The 18,707-nt window shown below is 55.8% G+C and overlaps 2 protein-coding genes across 2 annotated transcripts in view; one reads left to right on the top strand and one right to left on the bottom strand.

Moving 5' to 3' along the window:
* Positions 1-4,180, top strand: part of DNAH17 (dynein axonemal heavy chain 17) — a 21,674-nt gene extending 17,494 nt beyond the window's left edge. The window contains exons 56-61 of the mRNA XM_088536013.1: positions 967-1,146; positions 1,508-1,690; positions 2,004-2,186; positions 2,306-2,449; positions 2,850-3,075; positions 3,933-4,180. Of these exons, the coding sequence (XP_088392139.1) occupies positions 967-1,146; positions 1,508-1,690; positions 2,004-2,186; positions 2,306-2,449; positions 2,850-3,075; positions 3,933-4,180 (1,164 nt within the window). The remainder of the gene's footprint in view (positions 1-966; positions 1,147-1,507; positions 1,691-2,003; positions 2,187-2,305; positions 2,450-2,849; positions 3,076-3,932) is intronic.
* Positions 3,953-18,707, bottom strand: PGS1 (phosphatidylglycerophosphate synthase 1). Its single transcript, XM_088536012.1, has 10 exons — positions 18,520-18,707; positions 15,554-15,743; positions 15,056-15,133; positions 13,875-13,974; positions 13,087-13,276; positions 12,609-12,787; positions 11,142-11,675; positions 7,619-7,767; positions 5,539-5,681; positions 3,953-4,114 (listed from the first exon to the last, which is right to left on the bottom strand). The coding sequence occupies exons 1-9, from the start codon at positions 18,705-18,707 to the stop codon at positions 5,562-5,564; spliced, it is 1,728 nt and encodes a 575-aa protein (XP_088392138.1). The 3' UTR covers positions 3,953-4,114; positions 5,539-5,561.

Here is an 18,707-nt window from a genome sequence, read left to right as displayed (position 1 = left end):
CGCAGCGAGGCTGCCGCTTAACCAGGGGCTCAGAGAGACCTGGACAAGGGCCGGGCAGGAGATATGCAAACACACAGCTAAACATGTGTGCACACAGACACACACATATGTGTGCACGCACACACAGATATGCAAACACACATCTAAACGTGTACAGACACACATATGTGTGCACGCACACACGGATATGCAAACACACAGCTAAACATGTGTGCACACAGACACACATATGTGTGCACACACACACACAGACATGCAAACACACAGCTAAACGTGTGCATACACATACACACGTGTGCACGCACACACAGATATGCAAACACACCTAAACATGCATACACACATGTGCACGCACACACAGATATGCAAACACACAGCTAAACATGGGTGCACACATGTGTGCACGCACACAGATATGCAAACACACATCTAAACATGTGCACACACACACAGATACACGTGTGCACGCACACACAGATATGCAAACACACAGCTAAACATGTGTGCATACACATACACACGCGCACAGATATGCAAACACACAGCTGAACATGTGTGCACGCACACACAGATACACATATGTGTGCATGCACACACGGATATGCAAACACACAGCTAAACACGTGCACACACACATAAGTGTGCACACAAAGACACACATATGTGGCCATGCACAGATATACATGCATGTAGACACACACAGCTATACATGTGTGCACACACTGATATACATGTGTACACACATGCAAACACACAGCTATACACATGTGTGCACATACACATATACATGTGTGCACACACAGTTATACATATGTTCACACACACCAATATATGTACACACACAACCCCCAATATACATACGTGTGCGCACACACATACACCCTGATATACATACACACACTATAGATATGTGCGTGTACACACACCCGACACCTCGGAGCCCCCTCAGCCGGGCTCTCCTGCCAGGTCCCCTGGGACGATCTCCGCTACCTCTTCGGGGAGATCATGTACGGCGGCCACATCACGGACGACTGGGACCGCCGCTTGTGCCGGACCTACCTGAGCGAGTACATCCGCGCGGAGATGCTGGAGGGAGAGACCTACCTGGCGCCAGGGTTTCTGATCCCGCCCAACCTGGATTACAAGGTAAGAGCGGCCGCGCTCCGCTGAGGAGGAGGTGACGAGCACTGCAAGTTGGGGGAAAAGCCTCTGATCCGGGGTGGCAAAGGCTGGAGAGGCTCCCCTTGCACAAACCGAGGACGTGGAGAAAGCGGGACCCTTCCAGGCCAGGGGCAATGTACTCACTGTGCAAGGTCGTCCTGGACTGTACTCAATGTATAAGATCCCCACTGGAGAACAACTCCTGTGGCTGGATGGTATGGAAAAAAATGGGATGAGACATAAGGAAAAGTCCTGCAAACAGGCTGAGCCTACTGTGCAGCACATGGTATGTGCAAAGCAGCAGCAGCTGCCCCGTGTCAGCACCGCTGTCCGGGCTGTGCTTTAGGGCTACCACGAATACATCGACGAGAACCTGCCCCCAGAGAGCCCCTACCTGTACGGCCTGCACCCCAACGCAGAGATCGGCTTCCTCACCGTCACCTCGGACAAGCTTTTCCGGACAGTTTTGGAAATGCAGCCCAAAGAATCGGACACGGGCGGCGGCGCGGGCGTCTCCCGCGAGGAGAAGGTAAGCGATGGCTTTGTGTTTTAGTTACTTTGCCAACTTTGGTTTTATTAATACAGTTAAACACCAGTGAACATCCCCTCCTCTGGGATTCCCCGCTTCCGTCCCGGCTCTGCTGCTGAGAGGCCCCGCGCTGCGTCCGGTGGCTCTGCCGTGGCCGGGGCTCGCGGCGACGCCGTCCCCCGCGGAGCAGCAGAGCCGCCGGTGGCCAAACACGGAGCGGCGTCAGCCCCACGGCGCAGGGCGAGCAAGTCCCTGCGCCAGGATAACCACTAACGCTCCTGAGGGCAGAGCGGGATTACGGGCGTTCCTGCAGGTGAAGGCAGTCCTGGACGAGATCATCGAGAAGCTGCCGGAGCCCTTCAACATAGCAGAGATCATGGCCAAGGCAGTGGATAAGACGCCCTACGTCGTGGTGGCCTTCCAGGAATGTGAAAGAATGAACATCCTAACCCACGAGATCAGGCGCTCCTTGAAGGAGCTGAATTTGGGGCTGAAGGTGGGTGCCAGGGCCGGCGGCTCCTCTCCCCGGCAGGCATCGCCCGTGCCCTGTGCTGGCCCGGGGGAACGGAGGCCGAGCGCCCCGCGGGTCCCGCTCGCTCCATCCTCCCGTTACAGGGCGAGCTGACCATCACGTCGGACATGGAGGAGCTGGCCAACGCGCTCTTCTACGACAGCGTGCCCGAGTCCTGGACGCACTTCGCCTACCCCTCGCTCCTGGGCCTGGGCGCCTGGTACACCGACCTGCTGCTCCGCATCCGGGTGAGCCGATTGCATTCGCTTTTGCATTAACGTTGAGGCGGGTGGCAGAGGCCACACAAGACCAGGAACCACCCCGCAGTGTAGAGTGCTAAACTGCTTTATTTGTCAGTGTTAACTACTTGAAACGACCTGTTACCACAAGGACAAAAGCAGAAGCGTGAAAAGAAGGGTTCACCATTAGCGTAAATCGCCCTTTAAAAGCAGCATTCAGATAATCTAATCGTGTAACTTTAAATGTCTCAAAAAGATGACATTTACTGAAGCCCTGTATTGAAAGCTCAGCCCTGTTAAAACCCTAAAAGCAGCCTAAGAACATTTACAGCAACCCAGAGCAAGAGCCTCGGGCCAGGGCTGCCTTCCCTCATCCCCGGGACATCCCCTCTGCCCTCTCCTTTTGCAGGAGCTGGAGGTCTGGACCACGGACTTCGTGCTGCCCGCGACCGTGTGGCTGGCGGGATTCTTTAATCCCCAGTCCTTTCTCACTGCCATCATGCAGTCTATGGCTCGAAAAAACGAGTGGCCACTGGACAAGATGTGTCTCTCGGTGGAAGTGACCAAGAAACACCGCGAGGATATGACAGCTCCCCCTCGAGAAGGCTCCTACGTACACGGATTATTCATGGAAGGTAAAAGATGCAGCCTTTTAGGAGATGTTTCAGGCAGAGAAAGTCCAGGTGAGCCTTAAAAAAAATCCTGTAAATGGAGCAAGCATTAATATTGGAAACTCACTAAATTAGGATCTATAGAGACTTTGCAAAGGCTCCAAGAAGTGAGACCCTTTTTAAAAGTATTAGAGTCTTGGTTTATCACTTCTTGTCTTAGCAAAGCAGCAGTTTAAGCTTCTCTCTTGTTGCTGAAGGGGTTTGTTTTCCTGCACAAACACGGCTGCTTGGGCAGGGTGTCTCCCTCCTCGGCTCCTCTCCATCCCGGCTGCAGTTCGCCCTGGGAATGCCCTGGGAATGGGCAGCGTCTCCCCGCGGCTCCGCGGCGGCCGCCCGAGGGCAGCAGCTGCACGAGCTCCTTCCCAAACCAGAAACTGCTTTCGTGAAACCCCGACCGCAAAAGGGGCCGAGGACGGGGTGGTTTGAAGCTACACAGAGCAGTGAACAGATATGCTTTTATTTGATGTGTGAATAAGATAAAGAAGAAAACTTAAACTCCCAAAGAATTCCTGTTAAAACAAAGCAAAGAGAGAGGGGAAATGAGACAGAGCCCCAGGAGGGTCCAGTTAAAGCAAGAGCAGAGACCAGAGCGTGTTTTTTACTGCAATTCTCCCAGCGGCCAAAGGCTGCTCTTGGCTGCACAACTTCCATGCAAAGCGGGGCAGCAGGGAGGAGCGGGATCGCCCTGGGTACCCACCACAGAGCAGGGCCCGTGCAGCCGCAGGGCCCCGAGGGGACGGTGCCGTGTCGGCCCTAGAGGGATGCCAGGCCCTGCCCTCCATCCCCCGGTCCCGCCGCCCTGACGGTCCCGTCCGCCGCAGGCGCTCGCTGGGACATCCCCTCCGGAGCCATCGCCGACGCGCGCCTGAAGGAGCTGACGCCCATGATGCCGGTCATCTTCATCAGAGCCATCCCCGTGGACCGCATGGACACCAAGAACATCTACGAATGCCCCGTCTACAAGACGCGGATGCGGGGTCCCACCTACGTCTGGACCTTCAACCTGAAGACGAAAGAGAAGGCAGCCAAGTGGATTCTTGCCGCTGTGGCTCTGCTCCTGCAGATCTAGGGTTCCACCAACTGCTTCCACCCCGGGGAATAAAGGTGCTTTACTGAGACCAAGGCTGTCTGTCCCAGAGCTGTTTTGCAGAGCGCCGCTGCTCCTCCCGTGGTGCTCAGAGCTCCCCATGATGGAGGCTGCTCTGGTGATAGAGCACTGGGCTGGGGCCAGACCGCTAAGGAAGGGCTAAAGGAAGCCCAGGAGAGCACCTGCCTGCAGCCACCTGCATTCCTGTCCTCAGAGCTCTGCCTGCTCACGGCCGCAGCTGTGATAGGAATCACGGAGCCGCAGCACTGAGCACCACTGCACGGAGACCCCCAGACAAGGGGCGAACGGGAGCGCAGCCGCATCTCCACCGGGCAGCACGGACACAGGTGAGTCCTGTGGACCCTGCAGCGCTCACCCTGATCCCACAGGGAAGCCTCTTCCTCCCCGGGGTTTGCCTGCTCACAGCTGACTCACCTCCACCCCGACGCGTGCGATTTCAAATCCACGTTACCCCCTGCCCCGTTTCTTCTCTCTCAACCCAGCAGCACCAACTCAAGGGAGACTAGAGCTGCTCTGGCCGCCACACGGGAGCCAACGACTGTCCCTTTTGCATTAAGCATTGCCCTAAAATCCTCCCATACCACAGAGCATGTGAACAACCACTTCCAAAAGAGACAACTGCACCAGCCTGCCCTGACTGCTGGGGGAGCTTCTGCAAAACACACACACACAGAAGCAGGTAGAGCTGCCTGTTTCTTTCTAAGGCAGTAACGTTTTGAATGAATCGCCATCTAGCCCTACACTTACCTTCAGCCTTGTCAAGCGCTAGAAATCCCCATTGCTGGCAACAAGAGCAGCAGGGCAGAGCAGCAGGGCAGCATTTGTGGGGTAGAGCAAAGTGCTCTCAACAGGCTACACTCCAGCAAGGAGCAGCATCTCGCACAGGACATATTGCCATCCCCTCACCATGCCCCTCACACTCCCCATTGCTCATAAGCTAACAGACAGCAGAACATTTTGAGGACTTTCACAGTATTTTCCGTTAGCTGCTCAAGATAAAATACACACTGACTCTTTCCCCAACATTTTGGGAGGGACATTTGAGAAGTGGAAGTGTTACTTCTATACATGAGAAATACCCTGCATTTGTTCTGTCATTGCCCTTTCCAGAAACGTTAGCAGACTAAGAGCAATACAGAGCTCAAGCAATGACTAGTTCAAGTGCCAAGTTCCCCATTTAAAAAAAAAAAGATGCTCAATTTTTCAACATCTTTTTCCGTCATATAATTTTTCCACATCACAGAAAAGGGCACTGCACTAATAAAATACATCTCTATATAAATCCCCCCAAAAACATGACAAAAAAAAAACCCACTCACCCAAATCAGTAGCATTTCTTCTTTCAAAAGAAATTCTTAATCAGAGGCGTCACCAGCTTCACCCACAGTTTCACATGGCGATTGGGCTGCTCAAAGGTTGAGGATGACACTATGCCCGAGCAGAGGTAAAGCTGCTCCTGCTCCTAGAAAAGGAAAGGAATTCCCTCCGCGTAAATGCTAAGACCTGAACTTAGGTTTTCCCTAACGTAATGGCCTTTAGGAAAAGGCCCTCCCGGGATGAAGCTGGCGGCGCTGCCAGCAGGACGCAGCCCTGTCCGGGCGCAGGAGCCGCTTCCCGCGCGGCCGCCCAGGCGCTCCCGGCGCCTCCGACCCACGGAACCGGCGATCTAAACCCCGCACAGCGCCAAGCTGAACAATTCGGGCTCTTTTCCTGCTCTACATAAATTCCAGAGCTAAACTTGAGCCTCAGAAAAATCCTGATCCCTCGTTGCAATTGTGGGAAAGGAAGCCCCATTCTAACCCGGGCGCCTGCTTTAGGTGGCTCGTTCTAGACACAGCTCGAGCGCTCCGGTTCCACATGAACCCGCTGTCACGACTTCCAAATCCCCCAGAGCACGAAGGTGTCCCCGCACGCAGTGTCCTGCCGTGCTCTGCCCGTGCCTTGTCCCAGCCGAGCGGTCCCAGGCAGCCAAACGCAACCCTGCACCTCAACACTGAGGGCAGAGGAGGGGAGCAGGCACTGAGCACCGCAAAGGAGCGGTGCACAGACCAACCCGGGCCAAAAAGATGATGTTTGGGGTCAAATCAGTCTGATTTGACAACCCCAACGTTTCCACAGCACCACTGCAAAGACCCCGCATGGTATCAACCTGCACGGAGCTGGTCTCGCTGATGCACAGGGAAGGGCAGGGATTTAACGAAACACATTCAGTTTGTTCAGGTAAGCAGCCTAGGATATCCACTGAAAACCTCCAAACTGCCTGCAAATCTTACAAACTTCTTCAAAGGGACCTGACCATCCTGCAGGCAAAGTGACTCCATGGCAGTGTACAGGTTTGCTATGAAGGAGTGGCTGTTTCATGCTATCTGAAAAACTGAAAGCTCAGTTCCTACCAAGAAGGCTAAAACTTAAAGGCTCAAAAAGAAAACCAGAATGGAAGCTCAGAATGTACTCTTATATGTCATGATTCTTTGTAATCTGACCACTGGAAAAACCTAAATATTTAGGCAGTTTATAGGGCTGGAATGACATTTCGGGGCACTGCTGAATGGGGCCCTGTCTGCCTCGAGGAAACCTGCAGCTCTCGAGGAGGCTTCTCTGCCTGGGCAGAAAATGAGAGTCTGAACAAAGCTCCCAGAGGGGTAAGGGACAGGCAGCCTCAGAGGCAGCTCCAGCAAATGCACTAGTTGAAAGTCCTCTCATTTAGATCACTCCAGGCTGTTGGACACAATTCCTCCGTCATATTTTCATTGATTCTCCCCTTCCATTAGGAACAAGTAGAGGCAAGATATGAATTGAAATATTCAAGCAACTCTTCCAGTAATAGAATTGTTTTTGATAAGATACGGTCTGACTCATTCAGCGGGAGAGCCCTGATGCAAGAGGGCAATTCCCATTGATCCTGAAGACAGCCGAGCCAGGACGCAGTACAACGCAACACATTTTTCAGATTCTTAATGACAGACACGAGGATTCGGAGCTAGGAGGGCTGGGGAAGCAGTCAGGGCTTATGGAAGCAGCTCGAGCGCTGCACAGGACTAATCACAAATGAACCCTGATAATTGGTGTGCCTCGTGTCCCAGCCCAGTGTCACCTGGGCACAGCCAGGCCCAGGGCCACGGCATCGTGCAAGGAGCAAAGTGGTGGCAGCTCCGGGCACCCAGCGCTGCGCGCCCGGCACCGGGTTCACCGGGGACACGTGTTCCTTCCCGTCACGGCTGCCACTTCCCAGAAACAGGCGCCTGCAGCGGGCAGCTCATCAATAGTCACTTAACTGACAGCTCCTTGAGGCCTCCTGTGCTCGAGGAGGTTTCGCGTTATTGTAGCTGTAGGTTTTTATTGCAGCTGCATCATCGTCATCCCTTGTGTGACCGAGGAGCACAACAGCCACCCGCTTACCTGGTGGAGCTGCTGCTGCAGAGCTTTGTTCTCTGTCACTATTGCAACCTGAGCTTCCAGGTCCCGATGAACGGAGCGATATCCGAAATTGGGAGAGCCGATCAGCGTGAGGCAGGGAAGGCTGCTCCCTGCCAGGTAGAGCCAGAGGCCTGCAGGAAAAACGGGAGAAGAGAGGAAGTGCTACGGCAAAGGAAACGCAGCGGGGCTCAAACAATTGCCCTTGGCTAGAAGGAATGAGCGGAGGATTTACAGTAATTGCCTCCGGCCGTGGCCAGATGGGTGGCCGGCAGCACGTGTCCCTGGGCCAGCGTGCCCGCGTGCCACGTCGCGGTGCCCGAGCCGGGCTGGCAGCGCGTGCACGCCACGGCCGACACGTCCTGCACTGCACAGACCCCCCGGGCTCAGAGCGAGGCGCCCCAGCCGCAGAGATCATTCTGCACCGGGATGTCATGGACACACCGAAACGGGACACTGCTGTGGGCCATCCCGCAAGGTGGAGAAAGCCCAGGCCAAGCGAGGGCGAGACCAGCGAGGAGCAGCCCGCCACGGGCAGAGCTGCAGCAAGAGCGGTGCCCGGGGACCAAGCCCTTCCCAGGGGACACGAGGAGGCTCCCCGTGCCCGGGCACTGCAGCAAGCGCAGGGCCTTGCTACGGTGCCAGGACACCAACCCGGCGCTGCTGCTGCTGCCACGCGGAGGGTGCCAGGTCCCAGGAGCTCCCCACGGCGCTTCACGCAGCCCAGCGGTGGCAGCGCCCGAGCCCGTGGTGGGACAAGAGGGGCAGGAGAGGCCCTGCTGGCACTGCTGCCTTGGCACGGGGCCACCAAGCACCCGGGCACGGCCCCGCGCGACTCGCACAAGGGCTCCAACAAAGAACGTGCAGCATGAAAAAAACCTCAGCCCGAAAATAGCAGCAGGTTTCCTACGGCAGCCCCGGGCGCTTCCAAGAACGCCTTGAGTAAGAGGCTGCTCCGCAGCGCCGCTTCCTGCCACCTCCACCCACCCCCGCGGCAGCTTCGGCACCGCTCCGGGGGCACCTCTGCCTCCGCCTGGCGCTGCCCAGGGAGCAGCCCGAGGAAGGGCTGCCCCACGGGAGGCTGCGCAGGGCACTCCACAAGGCACTCAAGGAAGGGCTGCCCCACGGGAGGATGTGCAGGGCACTCCACAAGGCACCCAGGGAAGGGCTGCCCCACAGGGTGCTCCGCAGGACACTGCTCCCCAGTGGATCGGGAATGCCAGCACCGGCACCTCCCAAGGAACGCGCTCCTTCCCGCTCCCCACACAGACACGGGCCCTCCAGTCCCTCCCCTGCTCTGGGCTTTACGGCCACCTGGAAGCGCTTGCTCAAACAGTGACTCACCTTTCCAGAAAGGGAAGTGCCACTTCCCAGCCAGCGCTCAATAGCAACAGCGTGGGTTTATCTCAGAGCAAACAGCCACCTGCCTGGCACTTTGTCACCCGATACTGGCCCGGGAGGGTCCCTGCGCCGTGGGACACAGCCGTGTCACCACGGGCCACACTGCTGGGCCGTGCGGCCGCAGCAAGCGGGGAGAGGATGGGCACAGCCTGGCACGGAGGCACCGTGGCGTGCACGGGGCTCCTGTGTGGTCGGAGAGGAGCCGAGGGCACCGGCAGCGCGCCAAGGGGTGCCAGCACCATGAGCCAAGGGCACTGGCAGCGGGTGCCAGGTCACACGGAGGCTGCTCCCGTCGAGCCCTGAGGGAAGCACTCGCGCACCGTTCACTGCCCAGGATCCCGCGCCCCTTCCAGACTTCGTGTCCAGGTACCGCCATCTGTCACCAAGGCACCCTCCTTCCCCCCATGACCCATCCTGTCACACAGACTCCTGCAGAAGGACACGGGACGCTTGCCCGCGCGGAGCCGAGGCCCGGCCCCAGGCACACCGCCCGTTCCCACTGCGAGGCGGCGGGCGCAGCGAGAGCAACGTGCAAACCGCAGCGCGCTTCCTGGAAGGTAGATCCCGGCCTCGTCCAGCACGGCGCCTCCTCAGGGCTACCTCTGCACCCAGATAAGGGTTTTACTGCTCCGGAGTTACCGACAGCGCGGCAGCCCTGCCGAGAAAGGCAGCGCCGGCGCCTGGCGAGCCAACCCCCATCGCTCGCCGAGGGCCAGCGCTCAGCAGCGTCCTCTGCCCTCGCCTCTGCCCGCTCCTCAGCGCGCTCCCGCAGGGAGCAGCCTGCAGAGGCATTCCCACAATCATTAACAGCTAATATCCTTGCACAAACAAAGCCAGAAGAGCCACAGGCCGTGGCCTCTGGACAGCGCCGCGCTGGCGCAGGGCTCGTGCCGTCACTGCCCTGATGGGGCACACGCTGCGCAGCGGCAGTGCCCCTCGACTGCAGCGCGTGCAAGGTCACCAGTGCCACACAGGGTGGCACCAGCCGCGGCTGCCGCAGGGCCCTGGGGCCAGCGAGCCAGGGCAGAGGTGTCCGCAGAGCGGGGCGAGGGCAGGGAGCAGGGCAGAGGGGCTCTGCGCAGCCCGCGCTCGCCGCGGGACGGGCTCCACGTTACGCCGGGGACCGCAGCAACCTACGCGTTCAGAGGTGTGAACTCAACGTCACGCTTATTGAAGCTGATTTCCTAAACTATTCTCATTATCAAAGCCAGTGATGAAGCAATCAAATATTTACTATTGGGTATAAAGTAGGAAGAGTGAGAGCTGAGTTATCTGGAAGGCAAGAGGACGATGAGCAGCGAGGGGAACAGACTCGCACCAGGGCCACAGCATCGTTGGGTTTGTGCAAGTCGAGTTAAGCAAGAGGAGTTTGGGGTCTCCTCCAGAGCTGCCCCCAAGCTGCTCCTGTCTCTCAGGAGCACCCGAATGCATTTCTTCACTCTGCTGTGCTGCCCTGAGCTCTGCACACGGGAGCGGGTCCAAACCCCTCAGCACCTGGACCATCCACAGAGGCAGGAGCCCCGGGCAGCAGCACGGACGGGCCCTGCAGCTGCTGCCTGCGCAGCGCCCGCGCAAGGGTGTCTCATTCAGAGCCACCCCTTCTTGCTGAAGAAGCTCGTGAGAGAAACAGGAAACTGAGAAGCTGAATCACAACTGCCCCTACTGTCATCAGCCCGACCAGATGCCTCCTCCTCTTTCACACCAAAAGGCATTTCCCTTTCCCAGCATTAAGGACAGGGATAAAGCAATTTGGTTAAACCACCTTGCACAATGTGGCACAAGATGAGGCCATCTCAAGCCTTTGCTCAGATCCTTTCCAAACTGACTTATCAGAACTGTTAGTTGACAGTATCTTAGGGACCCTGTTCATATAATCCCTGGGATTCTATTTGAACCAGAAATCCAGACGCAAGAGATCGCTTGGAATGGTTGTCCACTGAGTAAGCCAAATCTTCCAGATTTATGCAAGTCAAATGCTTTGAATTTGGCTGAGTATTTGCAAGTTAACTAGACTCAGCCCCCAGCCTTCCCTTTGCCCATTTCACAAACAAACACGAGCAAGCACAAGCGCTCTCCGCATGAGTCCTCTCAGGAAAGGCCATCTTACCTTTAGCATGGAAAGTCCACCCAGGCCTGGAGTACTCCTGCAGCTGAACCCTCTCCTGCTGGTGCAGGCAGCAGACCTCACTGTAAAATTGATGCTCAATGTAAACATAGGCTGCAGGAATGGCACCTGCCACCCCTTTGGCACCAAAAAAACCATTCACCTCTGGTGAGGCCAGAAGAATCCGATACTGGGCCCTAGTGCCTAGAATAAGGTCCATATAGGCCTGGGTCAAGTTGAAGTAGCCAGTGGTAAGATAAATCCTGGCACCTCGCTCAGCCTCCGTGAGCAGTGTCTCTGTGACCATCTCATCTATTTGAATCCCAAAGGGCTTCATTTGGATTAAGGGATAAATCCAGGTGTCGGGTTCTGGTTTTTGATCCCCAGATGCTCGAGCTTCTTGCTGGGAGAACATGGGGCTGCCTTCCTGGCTGCTGTGGAAGGTCTTTGCATGGAGGAGTTGCTGACGTGTCCTGGCAGAGTTGATCACTCCCATGACCTTCTGATTTGCTATCTCGCAATAAGCTGTCTTGTCCCCTGCAGGAGAAGCACAAGAGACTGCTTTCAAGACCCCAGGTACAGACCTGCACGGAGCACAGGGAGCAGGAAGAACTACCACGAGGACACCAGCATCACAAGAAAAAGCAGCTCACGCAAAGATCAGACCACTTTCTTTCCTAAGGTTCAAAAACTCACGTTTTAAAGGTTAACAAAGCCGTGACACAGTAACTCGACATTGAGAAGGGTAAGAAACCTGACTAGTAGCAACTTCAAAAATCCACAGAGAAATGAAAATATCTGGGCCGAGGTCAAACAGCAACCCTTGAAAACTCCACATTTCAGGAAGGAACTCAAATGTACAAAAACAAGCGCCCTCAGCGTAAGCTTTCGTCACACAGCGGAGCACGAGCAAGGACAAAACCTGCTGTGACGCAACCGACTTGCCAGAGATCCCCCCTCACCACTTTAACCCCTGTCCTCAGCCTCCTAATTCAATATTCATTTGGATTCCCAGAACAGACTCAACTACTAAGCACTAATTACCAGAAATAGCAGTGCATTCATGAAACTTTCAGAACATGTACATAGAGAACATCTAGAATTATAGACTTCAGTAACTAAAAAATAGCTAAGAGCCTTGCAAGATATGTAAGTTCTCATTTAAAGTTGTAAACAGAAATAAGAAACAGCAATCAGATGGTTGCGAAGGAACTTCTGCACTTGCATTTTCCACCAGATTAGCTGGTGGCAGCCACTGTGCAAGGAAGACTCTGATAGATTGCCTCAAAACCCACGTAATCTTGTTGTTAATAGTGGCACAGAAACGGGTCTCACCACAGCCAGTTATCAAGAGTCAAGCATGCAGCAGTTTAAAGTGCAGGGAGTTCCAGTTATCCTTCAGAACACTCCTGCTGTCATTCCCCTACTCTGGATGTTATCATCTGATCAGATAAGGAGTCTGGCTCCCACCTCGGTAGGGATGCACCATCCCCTCCATCATGTGCACTGTGTCATCCTGCTGTAATTGCAGAGACACATCTCCAATCGCATCCACTAGCTCCGTGAAGAAGTCTGCAATCTCAGGGGAGTCCTGCAGGAGAACATAGCGGTCCTGACGATTGGTGAAGTACAAATCACTCAGGTTTGCACTAGGAGAGAGAACAAAAAGAGAGCTGAGGTCCGGAACAGAGTGTATGCAACGCGACCCCGAGAGCCCAGCCTATTTTACTGGTATCGCTGCCCACACAAGACTGAGGTACAAAGTGCCCATTTCCGTTTGAATCCGGACACCGGGACACTTACCAGCATCCCTGATAGGATCACTGTCCTTACCCCACGGCAAGACCAGAGGCAAACAATGACGAGCAGACAACAGCAGCAGCACGCATATCTTGCATCAAACCTCAGCTAAATTAATCACAGAAAAGCCTAAAGAGGCAAGACTTACCCGCTGAGGATCACATTATCATCAAACAGATAGACCTTGATGTGCTGCAGCCCAATGGTCTCATTAAAACGCTCTGGAATCAGGAGCCTGAGCAATCCCCGCAGGTTTGGAGTGTGGAAGAGGGACACACGGACTTGCCGAGGGAAGCGCTGCAGCAGCGGGGTGAGCATCGTGCGGGAATTCCTCCTGCCTGGAGAGAGCGGCCGTTCAGGCGCGGGACGGGACCCAGGAAAACAGCTCTGCAGCTAGAAGCTGGGTTCATAGAATCATAGAATGCTTAGAGTTGGAAGGGACCTCTAGAGATCATCTAGTCCAAACCCCCTGCACATGCAGGGTCACCTAAAGCACGTGGCACAGGACTGCATCCAAGCGGGTTTGGAAGATCTGCAGAGAAGGAGACTCCACAACCTCTCTGGGCAGCTCCTGCCCCACTTGCTAGTACTTAACACTTCGGATTGCTTTCATTTGCAGTTGTGTTACTACTAACATCTGCCCCAAGTTCATTGATGAATGGGCCTTGGAAACGATTACTGGGCAGGCCTGACACCATTCAGGCTAAGCAGGTCACACACAGCACTAGTAACATATGCTAGAGCCACCACAGAAGTTTCAGGTTAAGTGTACTGCTATTTCCACCACCTCCCACCTTCCTTCAGCAAAAAAGAAGAGAACATAAAAGTGCATAACCACCAGGGCATGTGCACTGGCAAGAGAAGCAAGCAGGCAAAACGCACAGAGGGAGGAGCCGGGCCGGGCTCAGCCCGGCTGCCCGTGGCTCACGCTCGTACCCCGGGAGCCCCTGGTGAAGTCCAGCAGGATGGACACTCGCAGGGCCGAAGGGCCTTCCGCTCGCAGCGATTTCTCCAGCGCTTCCTCCAGGCAATCCACCTGCAGAGAGGCCGTACCACTCAGTAAGGAAGAGCTTTGTAAAGGCAAATGCTAGGAAACAGGCGGCCAGGAGCCACGAGCCAGGTACCGCTGGGGTACAGAAACTCTTTCCTAGGCATACAATGAGGTGCTAGCTTAAACTTGGCATTTTTTCCAGACTGGCATCCTATTCTATCAGTTCAAAGCAAAAACAAAGGGCATTCATTTTATACATGCATACAGCAACCTTCAAGGCTCTGAACAGCAATTAATTTTAGCAGGAAAAAGAGCCCCAGCGCCATTGCAAAAATCACACGCTTCCATCACCAAACAGAAAGCTTGGTGGGAGCTCACAGAAGATGCAGAGGCAGTTTTATGCCTTCACTATAAGCCTGCTGGCAACATGCAAATTTAAATCTTGTGTCTGAGCCCAGGCTAGGCCAGAGAACTCTGTCCACCTTGACCCTGGTTTGCAATTTGCATTCCAGCGTAGCAATTTGGCCAAGGTCAGACTTAGGCTTTTGTTTCTAGAGAGAAAGACAGGAAATGAAAAAAAAGGTAAACGATTTGCAGCAAAACTGACCCCTGCCTTCAATGCAGAGCTAGCGCCACGTCTGCATACAGTACTGGCAGGACAAGCAGCAGCACAGCGTACTACAACTTTAGCCACGTTCAAGAAAAAAATCCAGGATAAAACAAAATTATCAGTGTTCCTGCAGTCCTGCACAGCACTTGGAGCACTTTTTCAGTAACTCCTAATAGCCTCGAGGGTCCAGGCTCATTCCCCTGTGAAAATGCTCACGCGTTTCACAGTCTTGTTCCCAGCTTGCGGTAAAACCCCATCCGCCTCCCCTTCAAATTCCTCCCCCTGCTTCACACCAAGCCTCAAGTACAAGAATGGAGCCTGGAACCAAGACAGTAACTCCGAAGGAGAGCAGAAAGGCAAACCAGGAGAATCCACCTAAGAAAGTCTTAAAGACATTACAGGCTCACAAATTGCCCCTCACATTCCTCTGCTGTACCTACAGGAACAGGACACTTGCTCAGAGGGAGGTATTTTCTTGTTCCCTTTTTCTCCTTCCCGAGCCCTTTCCACACTCACCAGCTCCTGTTCGAGGAGCCCCGTCCCCAGGTAGAGTGAAGCCATCACCACTCGCTGTTTGGCTGTTTTTATCTGCGCCTGGAATCAACACAGAGTAAATCCAGGTTCAGCCTTGGTCTCTGCAGCCACAAGGAGCTAATTAATCAATGCCCAGAGAACCCCGCAGGCGCCCTGAGGAGAATTCCTTCAGCCAAAGCAGAGCATGCCCCTGCCTCGAGTGCCATCCGCACAGAGGCCAGGGCAAGGAGCCCGCGGGCAGCCGAGGGGCAGTGGGTGGCAGAGCTACAAAGCTGCTACGGGAAATGCACGTTGGGCATCCGAGAGATGTTGGTGTTTTAAAGGCGGTGCCGCCGTTCACCGGGCCACCCGGAGAGGTTTTGCCCTCACAGAGGTGTCCCAGGCTCAGCTAGGCTGGATCACTGCAAACCTGCCCCAAACGGGAGGGCATCAGCCACCCGCAAGTGCCCACGGCCCCCGCGGGCTCCAATCACAACTCGCCTTCAGGAGTTCGTAGAATTCCGCCGGGGACGAAAGGACCTTCACACGAGAGCTGGAGATCCCGAACTCTGGAACGAGATTCCTGATCCATTGGAACCTGTGTGCCCCTTCCGGACACAGGGCGCAGGGGGCGGCTGTGACCACAGGCGCAGGAGAGGTGAGCAAGGGCGCGAGCAGCAGCCATGACGAGCTGGGAAGGGAAGACGAGGGATTGCAGCCACGTGGCCTGGGAAAAAGCAGCTCCCGCAGGGCTCACGGCCTGCACGGATCTGCAGCGGCACTAAGGCCTCTCCCCCGCAAGAATCCCCTCAATCTCAAAGCCAAACCCAGAAAGGCAAAGCCAAGGGTGGGAGAATCCAGTTTACACCACTGCATACCCTGCCCTATGGCAGGCGGCAGCAAAGACAGGAAAGCAGGAGTGGAAATGAGCTAAGGGCTGCAGAAACGGAGGCCGTTAGCCCTGCGATTAACCACGAATCGGATGTTTGTTGCGTGAGCCCTCCCTGTGCCCAGTCGCTCCCTCGCTCCATCTTTCTCGCGCGCGGCACCTTTGCCCTGGCCAGCAGCCACTCTCGTTTCTAACTTAGCCTTCAGCTGGGCTAAAGACAATTGCTCTCATTTCAAGTAAAGACATTAAAAAAAAATAATAATAATATCATACAACCCTAAAAGCGCCTTAATGAAACAACAAAAACTCAGCCCCTAAAATGTACCCAGACAGAATGTGGAGCCCAGGCAGTGCTGGAGGGCCCCAGCCAGAGCAGTTCCACGCAGCAGGCGCACGCCGGGACGCAGCAATGAGAGGCACCAGGGCTGCTGCAGCGCCCCGGGCGCCCCGAAGGGGAACATCAAGATCTCTCCGCAAGCTGCTAAGTACCTGGAAGCGTGACAGCCGGAAGCTCCTTCTCTAAAAGGAAATCTCAGAACAAATTTAACTGCTCTGAAGTCATTTGGGGAAGCAGCGACTTACTGCTCAGGGGGCTGACAAGAAGTGAGCAGCACCCTGTGTTCCCGGGAGCGGAGCACGCGGGCCCCATCCCCGAGTCACACAGCAACCCCCGGCAGCAGCCTGTCCACATGACAAAACCACACTGCAGCGCAATTAGCAGCGGCGAGTCCCACGAGATGCAGGAATCGCAGAGCAAGGGACTGAACCGCATCCCCGAGCTCCAGAAAGGCCCATTCCCGTGGGCACGTCCTGCTCGGAGGAGCCAGGCTGCCGGCGGGAGCGAAGCCGGGGAGCGGGAATCCCGTCCGCGCTCCGGTCCCCGCTCCTGCTCCGCCGGCTCCATCCCGCGCTGCCTCCTGACGCACTCGGCCATGACCACATACCAAGAGGAAACTCGATTACAACCTTTACCAGAATTTGTTACAAGGAACTTTTAGGCTTTACCACAATCCAAAGCCCAAGTGACCACAGATTCCAGGAAGATGATTTCACTCGTTTGTTTCATGATAAAACACTGGATCTTCACAAGATTTCCGAATACCCTACGCAGAAGCCAGACAGCTTGCAGTTGCATTTCCCGGAAAATCCACTAGTTTCTCACAGCCTATTCATCGCAACAACAAACTGAGTCAGTTTGTGCAAGAATTCCTAGGATGGGCTTTTTCAGCAGATCACGTGGCCCAGGCTCTACGCTGACAACCATAAGCAGTGCAATTTACCAAACGGGTTGTTAAAAACAAGGGAAACACAACACAGATGTTTAAATAAACATACAAGGAAATATATAAAGCACTTTCCTAAAGTAGAGTGTTTTTGGCCCTCGTTCAAGCGCATCCTGCAAGGAGCCGAGCAGGAGCTCCGCGCTCCTTGCTGCATTCCTGCCTCACGCGGAGGAAGCTCCGGGAACCTGCGGGAACACCCGACTGGAGACGCACGGAGCCGCAGGGGCTCGCGCCGCGATCGCAAAGGCTGCAACGCCCGTTCTCTGGAATTACTCTCGCTAGATAACGCGAGCACGTTTACGTGCTGTGTAACAGCAGCTTCTCAGGAAGGAGGACAAACCTCCTTATGGCTCCACAGGTCAAACCTGGCCAGTTAATTCCGCAGGAGGCAGCACAGGGCCCGGCGCCCGCTCGTCAGGGCCGTTTCCCAGACGCAGGCGGCCGCTTCCTGGCAAAGGGCGCAGAGGTGGGAGGACAAGGGGACCCCAGCAGGGCCCAGGGGCTCCTGGCCGCGCTCTCCGCGTTAACCCCGCACACGCCTGGGCACTTTTCACACATTCTGGGATTTCTCACTGCCTCTACGATAAAGCACACAGCCATGAGTTTTCATCCCTTAATCGCACACTGCAATGTTAACACTTGAGCATGGAAAGCCCAATCATTTTATGATTTTCAAATAAATCACTGTTTTGCACTAGCCAACAGTAACGGTCGTCTAAAGCAGCAACTTTTACCCCGGCCCCTAAGAACAGCCCAAGCGCCCAGCCGGGTGCCACGCGATCCCTTCAAGTGCACACACGCAGCAGGCAGAAACCAAGTGAAATTATGAAGAAATACTCAAAATTCCACGCACAGCAACGCAGCTTTCAGAGAACCAGAAAGTGACGGCGCAGGGGAAACCCTCCCCACGTATTCCACATCACCGCCTTAACCCGAAAGAGAAAACAGAACTAGGAGGAACCACCTCTAATCTTTTCTGCTTAACAATCCGCGCCTAAATATAACCGCGGGGTTTTTCTCCGAGGTCTATTTTTAGGCGCTGCGGTTTCGGGGCGCACGCGCTGCCCCGCGGCGGCGTCACCGGCCGCGGCGGAGGCGAAGCGGCCCCGGGGCCGCGTCACCGCGGAGGGACCCACGCGCCGCCGTCCCGAGGCCCCGCGCGGGGCAGCGGCCCGCGTTAAGGGCGAAGAGGGCAGCAGCGCTGCCCGCACCCGGGTCTCCCCCGTCGCGGAGAGCGGGCCCCGCCGGGCCCGCGCAGGCCCCGCCGCGGCGCGCAGGGCCCCGCGCGGCCCTACCTGCGCGCGCGGCGGTCGCGGCCGCGGGACAGGCGGTCCGAGAGGCGGCCGAGCAGCGCGGCCAGCCCCGGCCCCAGGCGCAGCCCCAGCCCGGGCCGCCCGCGCGGCAGCAGCGCCGCGAGCCGCCGCCACAGGGCCGCGCCGCCCGCCGCCATCAGCGCCGCGCTTCCGCTTCCGCCCGCTGCCAT

The sequence above is a fragment of the Tinamus guttatus genome, unplaced genomic scaffold, assembly GCF_059628265.1.
Source record: "Tinamus guttatus ecotype Peru unplaced genomic scaffold, ASM5962826v1 Tinamus_guttatus_pri_ptg000649l, whole genome shotgun sequence".
In the NCBI taxonomy this organism is placed as follows: domain Eukaryota; kingdom Metazoa; phylum Chordata; class Aves; order Tinamiformes; family Tinamidae; genus Tinamus; species Tinamus guttatus.
Note: the sequence above shows the minus strand (reverse complement) of the source record. Positions and strands in the feature narration are given on the sequence as shown.

Coding starts and splice junctions, on each gene's coding strand:
- PGS1 (XM_088536012.1), bottom strand. CDS start 18,707: ATGGCAGCGGGCGGAAGCGGAAGCGCGGCGCTGATGGCGGCGGGCGGC. Junction 15,744..18,519: donor CGCGACCGCCGCGCGCGCAG/GTAGGGCCGCGC, acceptor TTCCCTTCCCAG/CTCGTCATGGCTGCTGCTCG. Junction 13,975..15,055: donor GGCTCCTCGAACAGGAGCTG/GTGAGTGTGGAA, acceptor GCCTCTCTGCAG/GTGGATTGCCTGGAGGAAGC.